General features: G+C 37.1%; 1 protein-coding gene across 2 annotated transcripts in view; it reads left to right on the forward strand.

The window, feature by feature from the left end:
- GRAMD2B (GRAM domain containing 2B) overlaps positions 1-10566 on the forward strand; it is a 58755-nt gene extending 48189 nt beyond the window's left edge. Inside the window, exons 10-14 of one of the 2 annotated variants that reach the window (XM_081940268.1) lie at positions 105-227; positions 1292-1370; positions 2831-2935; positions 6359-6452; positions 7755-10566. In XM_081940268.1, coding sequence (XP_081796394.1) covers positions 105-227; positions 1292-1370; positions 2831-2935; positions 6359-6452; positions 7755-7796 — 443 coding nt within the window. In that variant the 3' untranslated portion in view covers positions 7797-10566. Of the gene's footprint in view, positions 1-104; positions 228-1282; positions 1371-2830; positions 2936-6358; positions 6453-7754 lie in introns of both variants that reach the window. The other variant, XM_081940269.1, reaches the window with a different exon arrangement.
- The last annotated feature ends 1244 nt before the right edge of the window (positions 10567-11810 follow it).

The following is an 11810-nucleotide window of genomic DNA, read 5'->3' on the forward strand; positions in this document are numbered from 1 at the left end:
ACATTGTTCAGAACTATCAAAGTACTTTGTTAGCATTTATTGGTCTCAAAGCTATTCAAATGGCCTAGCTTGGCTTTTAGTATATGTTTCTTCTTCTCCAATAGATTACCATGAGACTGATAAGCAGTCTCATTTCAAAAGTTCCAAGACACACATGAAAGATCTCTATAAAGATGTACAGTCTAAATGTAGGTGTGATGATCAAATCAGGAATGTTTCAGGAAACAGTAAGTAAATCTTGTATTTCTTTGGGTTGACCCATAACTGTGCCCAGAATTGTATAGTTTCTTCTTTGTCAGATGTTGATTGATTCACTGCAGTCTCTTCATTGATGGATAAGTAGAAACCTTTCTGATTTGACTGAAATTGGAGATTCTGCCTACAGGGTGCAATTCAAATGTTGTATCTGCTGATCACCTTGGCAATAGCTGTTATTTACTGCTTTATGATTTCCAGTCCTTCCTTGATCTTCCTTGTTTCTAGGTGACATTTCTTGATTAGGTATACCTTGACAATCTTTTCTCCCTTTTCTTTCTTTTTTTCATCTGTTCTAGCCTGCTTGCATCTGATCTTAGCATGCAGATCTTATTTTCTAACATAATATTTATTTATTATTGGTGGTGGGTTTATGTCAGGTTGTTCTTTAAATCAGTTTTGAAGTACAGTTTTCTAGATTGAAATAAAATGATAAGCTATATGGATTTATATGGAAAATATGGGAGAAAGGAAAGAATGAGAGACGTTGGGAGATGGAGGCCTAATTTATAGCGGTGACAACAACATAAAAGGACTGTGACTTCCCATGTAGTCTCCCAATATCCTTTAATTTATAGCAGGGAGTCTGCATATGCTTGCAGATCAATTTCTTAACCACAGATTGTAGCCTTGAGTATTTTTGGAATTCCTTTCTTTGCCTTGTTATTCTGAACATATTTCAGTTTACATCTTCGAATGCAACTCCCATATGGTGAGAGAAACTAATCTTGCTGATAGAGTAATGATATATTTAAGCTGTAAATTTTAATCAAGGCTTTTTGAGATTAAAAAAAGTGTCGTGATTTACCATGTTCATGTTAACTAGACAAAGCTAGTTCCCCTTAATTAAGCAACATTAAACTACAACTCACATTAACATACTTATTTAATATATTTCATAGGTGAGAAGAAAAAGAACAATCAAATTGAATCTCTTTGTTATTTTGCATTTCTGATCTCCTACTATTGTATGTGTTTAGCCGTAGTCTTTTCAAAGGCTAGGTTAATTTTTCTTTTTCTCCCATAGTTTCTTCAGGAATCCTCGGATCTTTCGACAGAATGAATTTTCAATTATTTTTGTCAGTGACTCACATACTCATTGTTTATGCTATTCTGTAAGTATGTAGACCCATTTCTTCAAATTTCAAAGCTAAGCATAAGGCTGACAGCATCTTTCCTGGGATATATTCTGAAAGTTGGATATGCAGCGGCTAAATAAATGGTTTCTGGATTTCTTTTTCTTACTTGCCGCACGCAAATAAAGATCTGAATATGTTCCACTGTAAACATTTCCACTGGGGAAAATGGAGGGAGAAAAATGTGATCTGTCTAAATTACTCCGAGTTGTGTTATATGGATAACAAACTTATGTCGTTTCCAAAAGCATTTTGCTAGACTCCTAGAGGTAACAGAAAAAAAGATTGATGGATGTTTTCAGGATTTATGGGCAAAGCAGAGCAGGCAGCAACACTGCAAACCAAATAGCAGATAAGAGGATTGATAAAGCAGAGCAAATTTCTGAGGAAGCCTGTTGAATAGGGCATGGCTATTCATTGCTGGAGCAGATAAGAGCCCAACCCAGTAACATTTGCTTTCCTTGTTGGTCTCACAAGGACCTTTCTCTTTCCGTATTCAGGCTCTCTTAAGGCAGGCGTCACCAACCTTTTTGGACCTCAGGGGCCACTAAATTCATAATTTTAAATCCCACGGACCACTAATATGATTTTCCTAATGACCAGGGTGGGCATAGCTGAGTCATGTGACTGGGTGGGTGTGGGCAACTTGATGTCACTCACATCAAGGCGCACCTCGACGGTCTCTACTCGCTGCCCCCCTCCCAGCCACTCCTCGCCTGCCTGCCCGGGCTGCTTAGGGCCCAACAGGAAGCAGTTGTTGCAGCTAAGCAGCCACCATGAGAAAGAGTTGGCAAAACAGCTGGCTCAGTTCAAATTGGATCTGGCTGAGAAGGAGGCTCAGCAGAAGTACCTCACTGTGGATTACAAGCATAGGCTTTCCAAGCAAAGGGAAGACCTGAAAGAGTGCAAAGCCAGGTACCAGCACCTGGAGGCTCAGTGGGCTGAGATGGTCAGCCAGTTCCAGGCCATGCTGCAGTCCCACTGGAATGAGGCCCTCCAGCTCTTTGCCCCCAGTGGCACTTCCCTCCAGCCTTCGCCCAAAACCCCGCACCAAGAGGCTGAAGCAGTGCCCAAGTCGGAATTTCTCCTTCCCCCCCCTCTGATCTGGCCCAGGGTCTGTAGTTTGAGGACCCCTGATTTAGTGCAATATAAAAAATGCAAATTTTCTGCAGACCACCAAAATTTTCTCACGGACCACTGGTGACCGCTATCTTAAGGAGCAGTATCTCCAACCTCCTTCTGAATATCTGTTCACACAGATGAGTTAAGTTAAAATTAAAGCACATCGGCACAGGATTTGACAAAGCATGGTTAATGTTACCTAATTTAGTGTAACAGGAGTTTTGATATTGTAATAGGTTTTCTATATTACAAATGAGTTTATCTTACATGAGTAGTCACCTGTTTATGTTCTTTTCTCTTCTACATTTCTCTTGCAGTGTTTTTATCCTCATTTGTTCCACATTCTATATGCGATATAAAGTTCATCGTTTGGAAGAGCAACTCGTATCCATGGCTTCTACTGTGAATCCACATATGAATGAGTAAGGATACTCTTTGTTGCAATGCAGTGTCTTTTGTATTATTTTCTGTTGATTATTCTTCACCATCCTTCCTGGGTGCAGGGAGTCAGTGATTATATTATAGAAATTCTACCCATGCTTTTTTTTTCCAAATAAAAACAAGAAAGATGATGTGGTCTAGGTGAGAATCTGACTAGCCCAATATCTACTTCTCACAATGGTCAAATACAAGCAGGATATGAAAACCTGAGGCATAAACTGCTTATGATTCTAGAGATAAGTCATCTGAGTAATAAGTTTTCCGAGAAATCTTTTGGGAGAGACTTTATCAAAAGTCTGAAAGTCCAAGCATGTAACATCTAACTCAGGGGTGTCCAAACTTGGGAACTTTAAGACTTGTGGCTGGGGAATTCTGGGAGTTGAAGTCCACAAGTCTTAAAGTTCCCAAGTTTGGACACCCCTGATCTAACTGATCAACCATATCGACATTGCTGCTGTCGTTCTGACTTTTTCTGGTGTTACATTTCTTCTTCTTTAACCAGGCTTGCCCTTTTTAAACATTTATTTGGTTGGTTGTTTATATTTAAAACTCTATACATTTATATTTATAACCCTAACCTTAAAATAGATTTTTTTAAAAAAATATAATATAAAAACACACCGCTGCCAAGGATAAAAACGTCATTATTAACAAATTCAAGGCTTGAGCTATATCGTACAGGGCCCATGTCTGGGCTGGCTAGTTTCCTGCTTTTTCTTTTTCTGCACATTTATTATTTTTGTTCTTAATTGCAAAACTACTAAAATATGCTGCCCACTCCACACTATATTTTTACATTTCTTTTATATGAAATTGACTTTTTGTTTATCCAACATTTTTTAAAATGAGTATTTTTCATATACAAATAGTTTGCGACTTAGGACCAGTTGCTTAGTGACTTTTCCAAGTTATAAGATTCCCCCCCCCCCACCTCCAAAAAAGGTACTTATGACCCAGATTTGAAGTTCCAACAATCCATGACACACAATCATATTTGGAGCCCTTGCAATCAGCCTACATTTATGCCCACTTGTAACATCCCGTGGTCACAATTTATGACATTTTTTTGCCAGAAACCAGTGTTTACTTCCAATTTCTGGGGGGAAACCCATCCATTACAAACCATGAGTTCACTTTCTGGTGTTCTCTTAATGATCGTCATGTTCACTTCACAATCAGTAGACAACCGTTAGAACCATAATTAAAATTAAATGCAAAAGACACAACAGGACTAACTAGAGACTTCATGCCAATTGAAATAATACAGCTTAAATATGTACCCTGAATGTAAAAAGGGATGGGACCATCCTCATTTCTGGGGTAACGTGTTTCAGTGGGTAGAGTCCACCAATGAAAAGCCCTAGCCCTCATCCCATAGATCTTACAGAATGGGGACCCTTAGTAAATGATTGTCCTAGCCTGGCAGATTATATCACACTACTACAGCATGGCACTGTGGATGCCTTTTTTTTGCCTTTACATTAACTATTTCATCTTATCCATTAGTAGTTTTAATAGTCATGCCGTTATGAGCCTCAATGGGGTTGTGCTTCCACATTCAAGACAGAGGAGTCCCGGTGTCCTCTTGTGCAAAGAGCAGGTCATAGCTGAGGGCATTAAGGCATCTACAGCTGAGGGCCATAAGGCATGTAGACATGCACATCTAATGTGTCAGTTGTTCTCTTTTCTAAATTGGGAGGCCCTTTAGACAGTCACTCATGCCCGACCACGTTGTGATTGGATTACTGTATTGTAAAAAAATTAGCAGGTGAATACTTTTCTAGCACGAAGACAGACAATTTTCAGTGAATTTCTACAAAAAATATCTGCTATTGAAGTTATAAAACCAGAGTTACATTTTGTATGTGCAGAGAATCTAATTGTAGCCCAGTTGTACAAACCCTTATACTGTGTGGTGCCTTACACAGTGTTTTAGTGCTTTAGTGTAATGCTAATAAACCCTATGCAAAAAGAAAAGGACTCACAACTCATAATAACCAAAGTAAATGTATGTTAAATTTCCATTTTTTCAGGCTGCCATTTCCATGCAACAGCTTCAATGTGCTTATAAAATGAAGATTGACATTCTTATAAAATACACCTTCAAGCAATTATTTTCAAGCTACACTTTTAATAGCCTTGGTGTATTCCTAAAAAGATAACCTCAAACCTTTATTGTAATCACAGACCAAAATACAATGGAAAAGCTGTATGGGATCCATAATTTACTGCAAAACCACTATTAATAACTTTAATATCCACCCTAATACTCTATTCTTTAAATTTGTGCCTAGAGTAATATGTAGAATACTTGGCAATGGGCTTGAATGTTTAGGTCTTGCTTATCCCAAAAAATAACAAGCATAGAATTTACAGGCTATCCAGACATAATAGGTTCTTACAATTACATTTCTAAAAGTTACAATAAAATAGGGCATATGCTAGAATTTCAGCAGCATCTCAGCCAGAAGGGTAGGTTCTGTTGTCATAGAAGATGTTTGTGAGTCTGCCTTCTGCTGCTTGTAAAGAAAGAGTATTAAGTTGGTGAATGTAAACATTCTGTAATATTTAGAAAGAGTTTGCTGCTCAAAGTATTTTGTTGGCTTACAACTAGAGTCAAGATTGCCGTCCACAATTTTGTAAGGCTGATATCAAACTATGTCCAATTTTTAACATCTATTGTTCTTTGGTGGTACAATCTTTGCTTACTTATAGCCAGTTTTTTGAACATTTTTACATTTCAAGGTGATATAAAAGTGTCAGTGAGTATTAAGGCAGTGAGATCCTGTGAAAAGAAAGTCAACTTCAGACATAAAACTAAGACATTAATCTATGGCCTATATCAGCTTCAGTAAAGCAACTTCTGTATGAAAGACCACACCAAAGATACAGTTGAAGATACAACAAATTTGGACCAGATAGTCCCATAGTTGGTCAATTACACCTGTATCACATAACACCTGAGTTATAGGTTTAACAATAAACATATGAATTCAATAAGGATGTAACTGAACCTTCTGGTTTTGATAGCTGCAATGCACTTTTGGCCATTTAAAATAGCATAAGCAATATGATTACCTTTATGCTAATTTGTTGAATGAAAAATCATACCCAGTTGTTTAAAGCACTTGTTCTACAAATGCTGTCTATTAACTGGGCCCACATGAGCTATATTTTATTATTTTTAGAGAAAATCAAAATCTTTGTTTTACCAAATGACCTGAACGTACACTGCTGATATGAGTCTTGTATCATGAAATTGCTATACTCAGTGTATATCAGCGTAAAGGTATAAACTTGTCTTTTCTGCTGTGCTCCGGTTATGTTGTTTAGTTAGATTTTTAATTTATTCCATCTGTAATTATATGCTGTCTCACTTTCTCAACCCATGTTCTCTATTTCAGATTTCCATTACAAGGTGGCTCAGGATATCACCAAAAATTTAATGTTGACAGTCTAAATGCCGAGCTAACAGCTAATCTTATTAAACTGGAAAAGGTAACTGGAAAGAATTGCTAAACTACAGACAGCAAAAATAGTGGGGAGATTTCATGAACATAAAGATGAAATTGAGATTTAGTGGGGTGAAAAGATGGTTAAATGTCTCTTAACTGGATAGGAACGAAAGAGGGTTGAAATCTTTCATAGCTGTGTAGAGGATATTTTGATAGGTATAGCTTGCCTAAAAAGCCACATAATGAAGAATGCTAATAAAACTTTCTAAGATAAATTCTATTAAAATTTAAGAAAATTTCCTTGAACATTCTCCTTCCCCCATTGTTTCAATTAGGCAAAAATCTACCCACAAAAATATAATTCTTTGAAATTTTGTCTGCCCCCATACTGTATACCAGTGATGGTGAACTAATGTCATGTGTGTCCAAGATGACACTCCACTCCAACATTCCCCAACACCCAACAACAGCTATTCTTGAAAGCAGCCCTGTTCTCATTCCATTTTCGGCAGCTATGGAGGAATAGAAGAATGGAATATGCCCTCCTTGTTTTTCTCTTTTGTTTTGTGCGGGGAGAGGGTGACATTACAACAGAGTCAAATTAGATATTTTCTGAATTTTTGACATGCCAACCCCAAAGCTTGTGCCATCACTGCTGAATACTAATAAAATTCTGATCCTGGAAACAGTAATTCTTCTTCACAGACTTGAAAATATCCAAGTAAAGCATTTTAGGCCTCTTCAGTTAATCTACTTTTCAAGTCAGCTCATATGTAGTCTTACTACTATAATACCCCTTCCTATGCTATAGACTTATATGAACATCTACTGGGCAACCTGAGGAGCCAATCATTCAATTCATAGCGTTTTTTGTAATGATAAAGTCACTTTTCTCCAAATGTTGCAATAAGTCACCTTGTTCTCTAGACCAGCGGCCCCCAACCTTTTGGGCACCAGGGACTGGTTCCATGGAGAGAGGTTTTTCTACGGACCAGAGGGGGCATGGTTTCCTATGCCGCCTGCATCTCGCGGATGGAGCCTCACTTGTTTTCACGGCCCAGTTTCTGGCAGACTGGCACGGCCCAGTTTCTGGCACGGCCCAGTTTCTGGCAGACTGGAAGTTGGGGACCCCTCCTCTAGACACACATTGTACTAAGACAATATTGGAAGGAGTAAGGGCTAGACATAATAGTTTTTAAAATGTAATCCTCAATGTTATGATTTACCTGGACGGAGTCAAAATGAAAGAAAAAAGGTATGATGCCTATTGAACAATTCATCTCTTGTCCATGTAGCAGCTAGTTTTATCGACATATATAATGTGTTCTGTATTTTTTTCTCCAAGATACAAAGCAATTTACAGAAGCTACTTGAAGACAATAAGTGAACTGCCTGTTGCCTTTTGATTACTTCATTCGCACTTCATTTTTTCTCCCGATAAGCAACTCTGAAGATAATACCAGGCTTAGCCAATCAAGCTATGTGTACTTGAGCTCAGTTCAAATTCACAACTCTTGGGCAACTTGTTTTCTCAAAGGACAATCCATTTCTTTGTCTACACTGTATAGGATGAATAACTGAGAGGATCCATCTCAGGCCTTATTATTATGATCCTGACTGGCTCAGGTTCCTCAGCCTCCTTCTGAGCCTAGTAAAATGAGGACCCAGATTGTTGGGGCCAATATGCTGACTGTGTAAAGCGCTTAGAGAGAACTAAAGCACTGTGAAGAGGTATATAGGCCTAAGTGCTATTGCTATTGTATTACTTAAATTTACCATTAATCCATTCTGTTCTACTGTATTTTAGGTAACCAATTTGAGCATATACAATTTGCTGTGCAACTGTGTCTGGAAAAAATTGTGGGTTGTATATGCTTATATCTTGAACATTCTAGTTTCCTTCTTTTTTTCCCCTACCTAAGAAGGAAAGTCTGAACATATTCAGAATGGCATTAGCTGGACTCTATAAATTTAATTTTGTGAATAAGTTAGCATTTTGATTGGATCAAGTTCTTTCTGGCACTTTCCTACAGAGTTGCCAAATAGAATCTGTGCTGCTTGCTTAGCTGCAATTAAATATATGTTCCTGTTTTACACAGGATCACGAATGCACACATGCATGTACACCTATATCCACCAAAGCCTTCATTGGTAAAGTTTTCTATCATGTCCAGGTACAAGTAAAGCACATCAGAGGACTTTTACAACCAAAATTTAACAATCCTAATTCCATAGAATTGGCTCAGACCAAGTTAGTAACACGTTGAGTCAGTTGAAATGTGTGTGTGTGTGTGTGTGTGTGTTTCAGTGATTATTGACTCCTGTCAACAGCCTGGTGTGTCCCTGCAGTTTTCTTGGCAAAGATTCTGAAGTGGTTTGGCTTTACCGCCTTCTTAGGAGAGATTGTCTCATCGTCTTCCATCTTCCAGATGGCTTTGTGCCTAAGATGGGACTAGAACTCATGGTCTCCTGAGTCCCTAGCCCAGTGCCTTAACAACTATACCAAACTGCCTATCTTTAGACCTTAATTTGACATTATTTTAGAATTACATTGGTCTTAGTGAGTCACTAATACAGTTACTTGTATAAGTGATAGTCCTAATTTCTACTGGAGTTTAAATATGTCGACAATATTAAGGCCAATCAATGGGTCAATTTAGGTGGCCTGAAATCTGTGCATTCCTATCCAATTACACAATTGATATGTTTTTAGATAAAACAGCATAGTCGTCTATAAAACTAAAATAAAGTTCAGATACTAATATAGACATCATTATAGGAGTCTATATTATTCCAACCAAACCAATTGATAAACTTGTAAATTTGACATACTTTAAATTAATTGTAAGCCAATGTTTTGTAGCTTTTTACTTTATTTTCCTTTTATTTTTATATACTGTATATCATATCATATCATGTATTTGGGTATTGCAATCAATCTTATTTGTATTAGAACTTTCATTTCATTCATTCTTACGGAAAGATGGCTAATTAATGAGTTCAGCATCTCAAAACAAGTGATGAAGTAATGTGCAATATTAGTCCGTAGCATTTTAATTTAAAACCATAATTTTTCCATTAGAAAATCCTTAACTTCTGCTATATACATAGTCCTCGATTTATGACCACAATTAAGCCCAAGATTTATGTTGCTAAGCAAGACATTTGTTAAGTGAGTTTGGCTACATTAATGACCTTTCTTGTCAATTAAGTGAACCATTGCAGCTGTTAAGTTAGTAACACTGTTGTTAAGTGAATCTGGATTCCCTATTAACTGTACTTATCAGAAGGTCACAAAAAGTGATTAGATATCCCCACAACATTACAGCCATCATAAATATGGATCAGTTGCCAAGCATTCAAATTTTGATTACGTGACCATGGGGATCTTGCAACAGTTGTATGTAAAACAGTCACATGTCACTTTTTTCAGTACAGTTGTAACTTTGAACGGTTATTAAACAAATTGTTGCAAGTTGACAACTACTGTATTTTTTGGAGTATAATATTTACCTTTTTCCCTCAAAAATGGGTGAAAATCCGGGTGCGTTCTATACACTGAATACTGCATTTTTGGTTTACCGAAACCCCGCCCCCTTTGCAAAAATGGATCTGCAGAAGGTTTGGGAGGCTTGCAAAGTGCTCCTGGGGGCCAGGGAAGGCAAAAAAAGAGGACAAAATGGGCCATTTCCCCCCAGCCCCCCTGGAGAACTCTACAAGCCCCTCCAAAGCTTCTGCATGCCCTTTTTTTTAAAAAAAACCAATTTTTGCAAAAATGGGCTGGTTTTTGCCCTCCTAGCCCCCAGGAGCACTCTACAAGCAGGGTTTGTTTGTTTGTTAGTTTGTTTTTTGCAAAAAAAAAATATGTGCAGAGAGTTTGGGAGGCCTGCAGAGTGCAAAAAACTTTTTTTATTTACCTCTTCGAAATTATGGTGCATCTTACACTCCAGTCGTCTTATAGTCCGAAAAATACAGTATTTGTATAAGAGAAGTACCTGTTGATTTGACTCTTGAACTCTCAAATGAGTTAGATCATATTAATGCTATTTAAAATATTCTATATCTGTAAATAACAAGCATTCTGTTTATATAGCAGAGATGTTAATTGTGTCATTTCCATGAAATGTAATTTATATATTTAAAATAAACTATTTCTGAATGTACGGTGAATTCATTTATGTTTAAATGCACCTCAATCACAGGTCAATTTTGTATAGTGGGATTCAAAGGGACAGTTCCAATACAGGCTTTATTAAGCTGAAAAAAGTTGAGCAACCAGCCCTTGAATTCTTGTAGATTTCCAGTATGCCTATTACATATTCATTAGGAAGTCAAGGCTCTGAGATTAATCATGCCCTTTGTCCTACATGGCAGGATTCCAATAAAACAAAACTGAAATGGAAGCAAACAAATTAGGTAAGACTGTATTTGCAAAATGTGTACACTGTCACTATCGTTATACACTTAACATACAGGCGTTACATATTTAAGAATTTCAGAGCTTTAGCCAAAGCAGACACACCCTCCTATAAGCCTTCTCTATCCTTAGATTTATCAGATGATTTATTCTATAATAAGTCTTGAGGTTCCCAGCCAACATTAGCTATCGATTATTCTTCTTGAAATTTTCTTTGGTGAAAATACTGTTTTACCACTCTTGCTTATCACCACAATATTGCTTCTTTATTACCTACCAACCGTTGCCTCGTCTCCTATTCAGAATTCTCACTGTTCACGACCTGTTAGATCCATCTTAATTATCATAATTTCATATGATTCTGAAACCCAGATTCCAATATTATGTTTGTCTGCTGAGGTTAATGCACCGGAATTTTTGTTACAGCCATGCAAACTATGTCAATATTTAACCTCAAGTATATTTTTAGTTCAAGCACTTAGAGTTGCTCAGTTTCATTTTGACATGTATTAAATTATAACCTATTTTCTATCTATTGTACATTCAAGGAAGCAGCCAAATTGACTGGGTTATTATTGGTTACAAACAATGTTTTGGGTTACAACGTTCTGAATCCAAATGCAAGTAGCAGGTTGTTAATGCAAAAAAAATAATAATCATAAGACCTCATAAAATGAAATTGTTCTGTGGAGCGTTTATGTGGAATTCATATAAATGCAAATATGGAAGAATGCTGCAAAGATGCAGTATTCAAATGAGTATTTGATTGCAGTGTTCAAATTCACTGCAAAGATCAAAGCATCAGTCAAAGCATCAAAGGAATGCTGATCCTTTGGTTACTTTATGGATCTGGACACCTTCACCCTCTGCATGGCATATTGTTATCTCTTTGCTATTTCAGAGCCTTATCAGGAAAATTAGATACAGATATGTTTACTTTGACCTTTGCCCGAGACAAGAAATATAATCTCCAAACAGCCTTGT

This window comes from Natrix helvetica (assembly GCF_964273705.1).
Source record: "Natrix helvetica genome assembly, chromosome: 2".
Taxonomy (NCBI): domain Eukaryota; kingdom Metazoa; phylum Chordata; class Lepidosauria; order Squamata; family Natricidae; genus Natrix; species Natrix helvetica.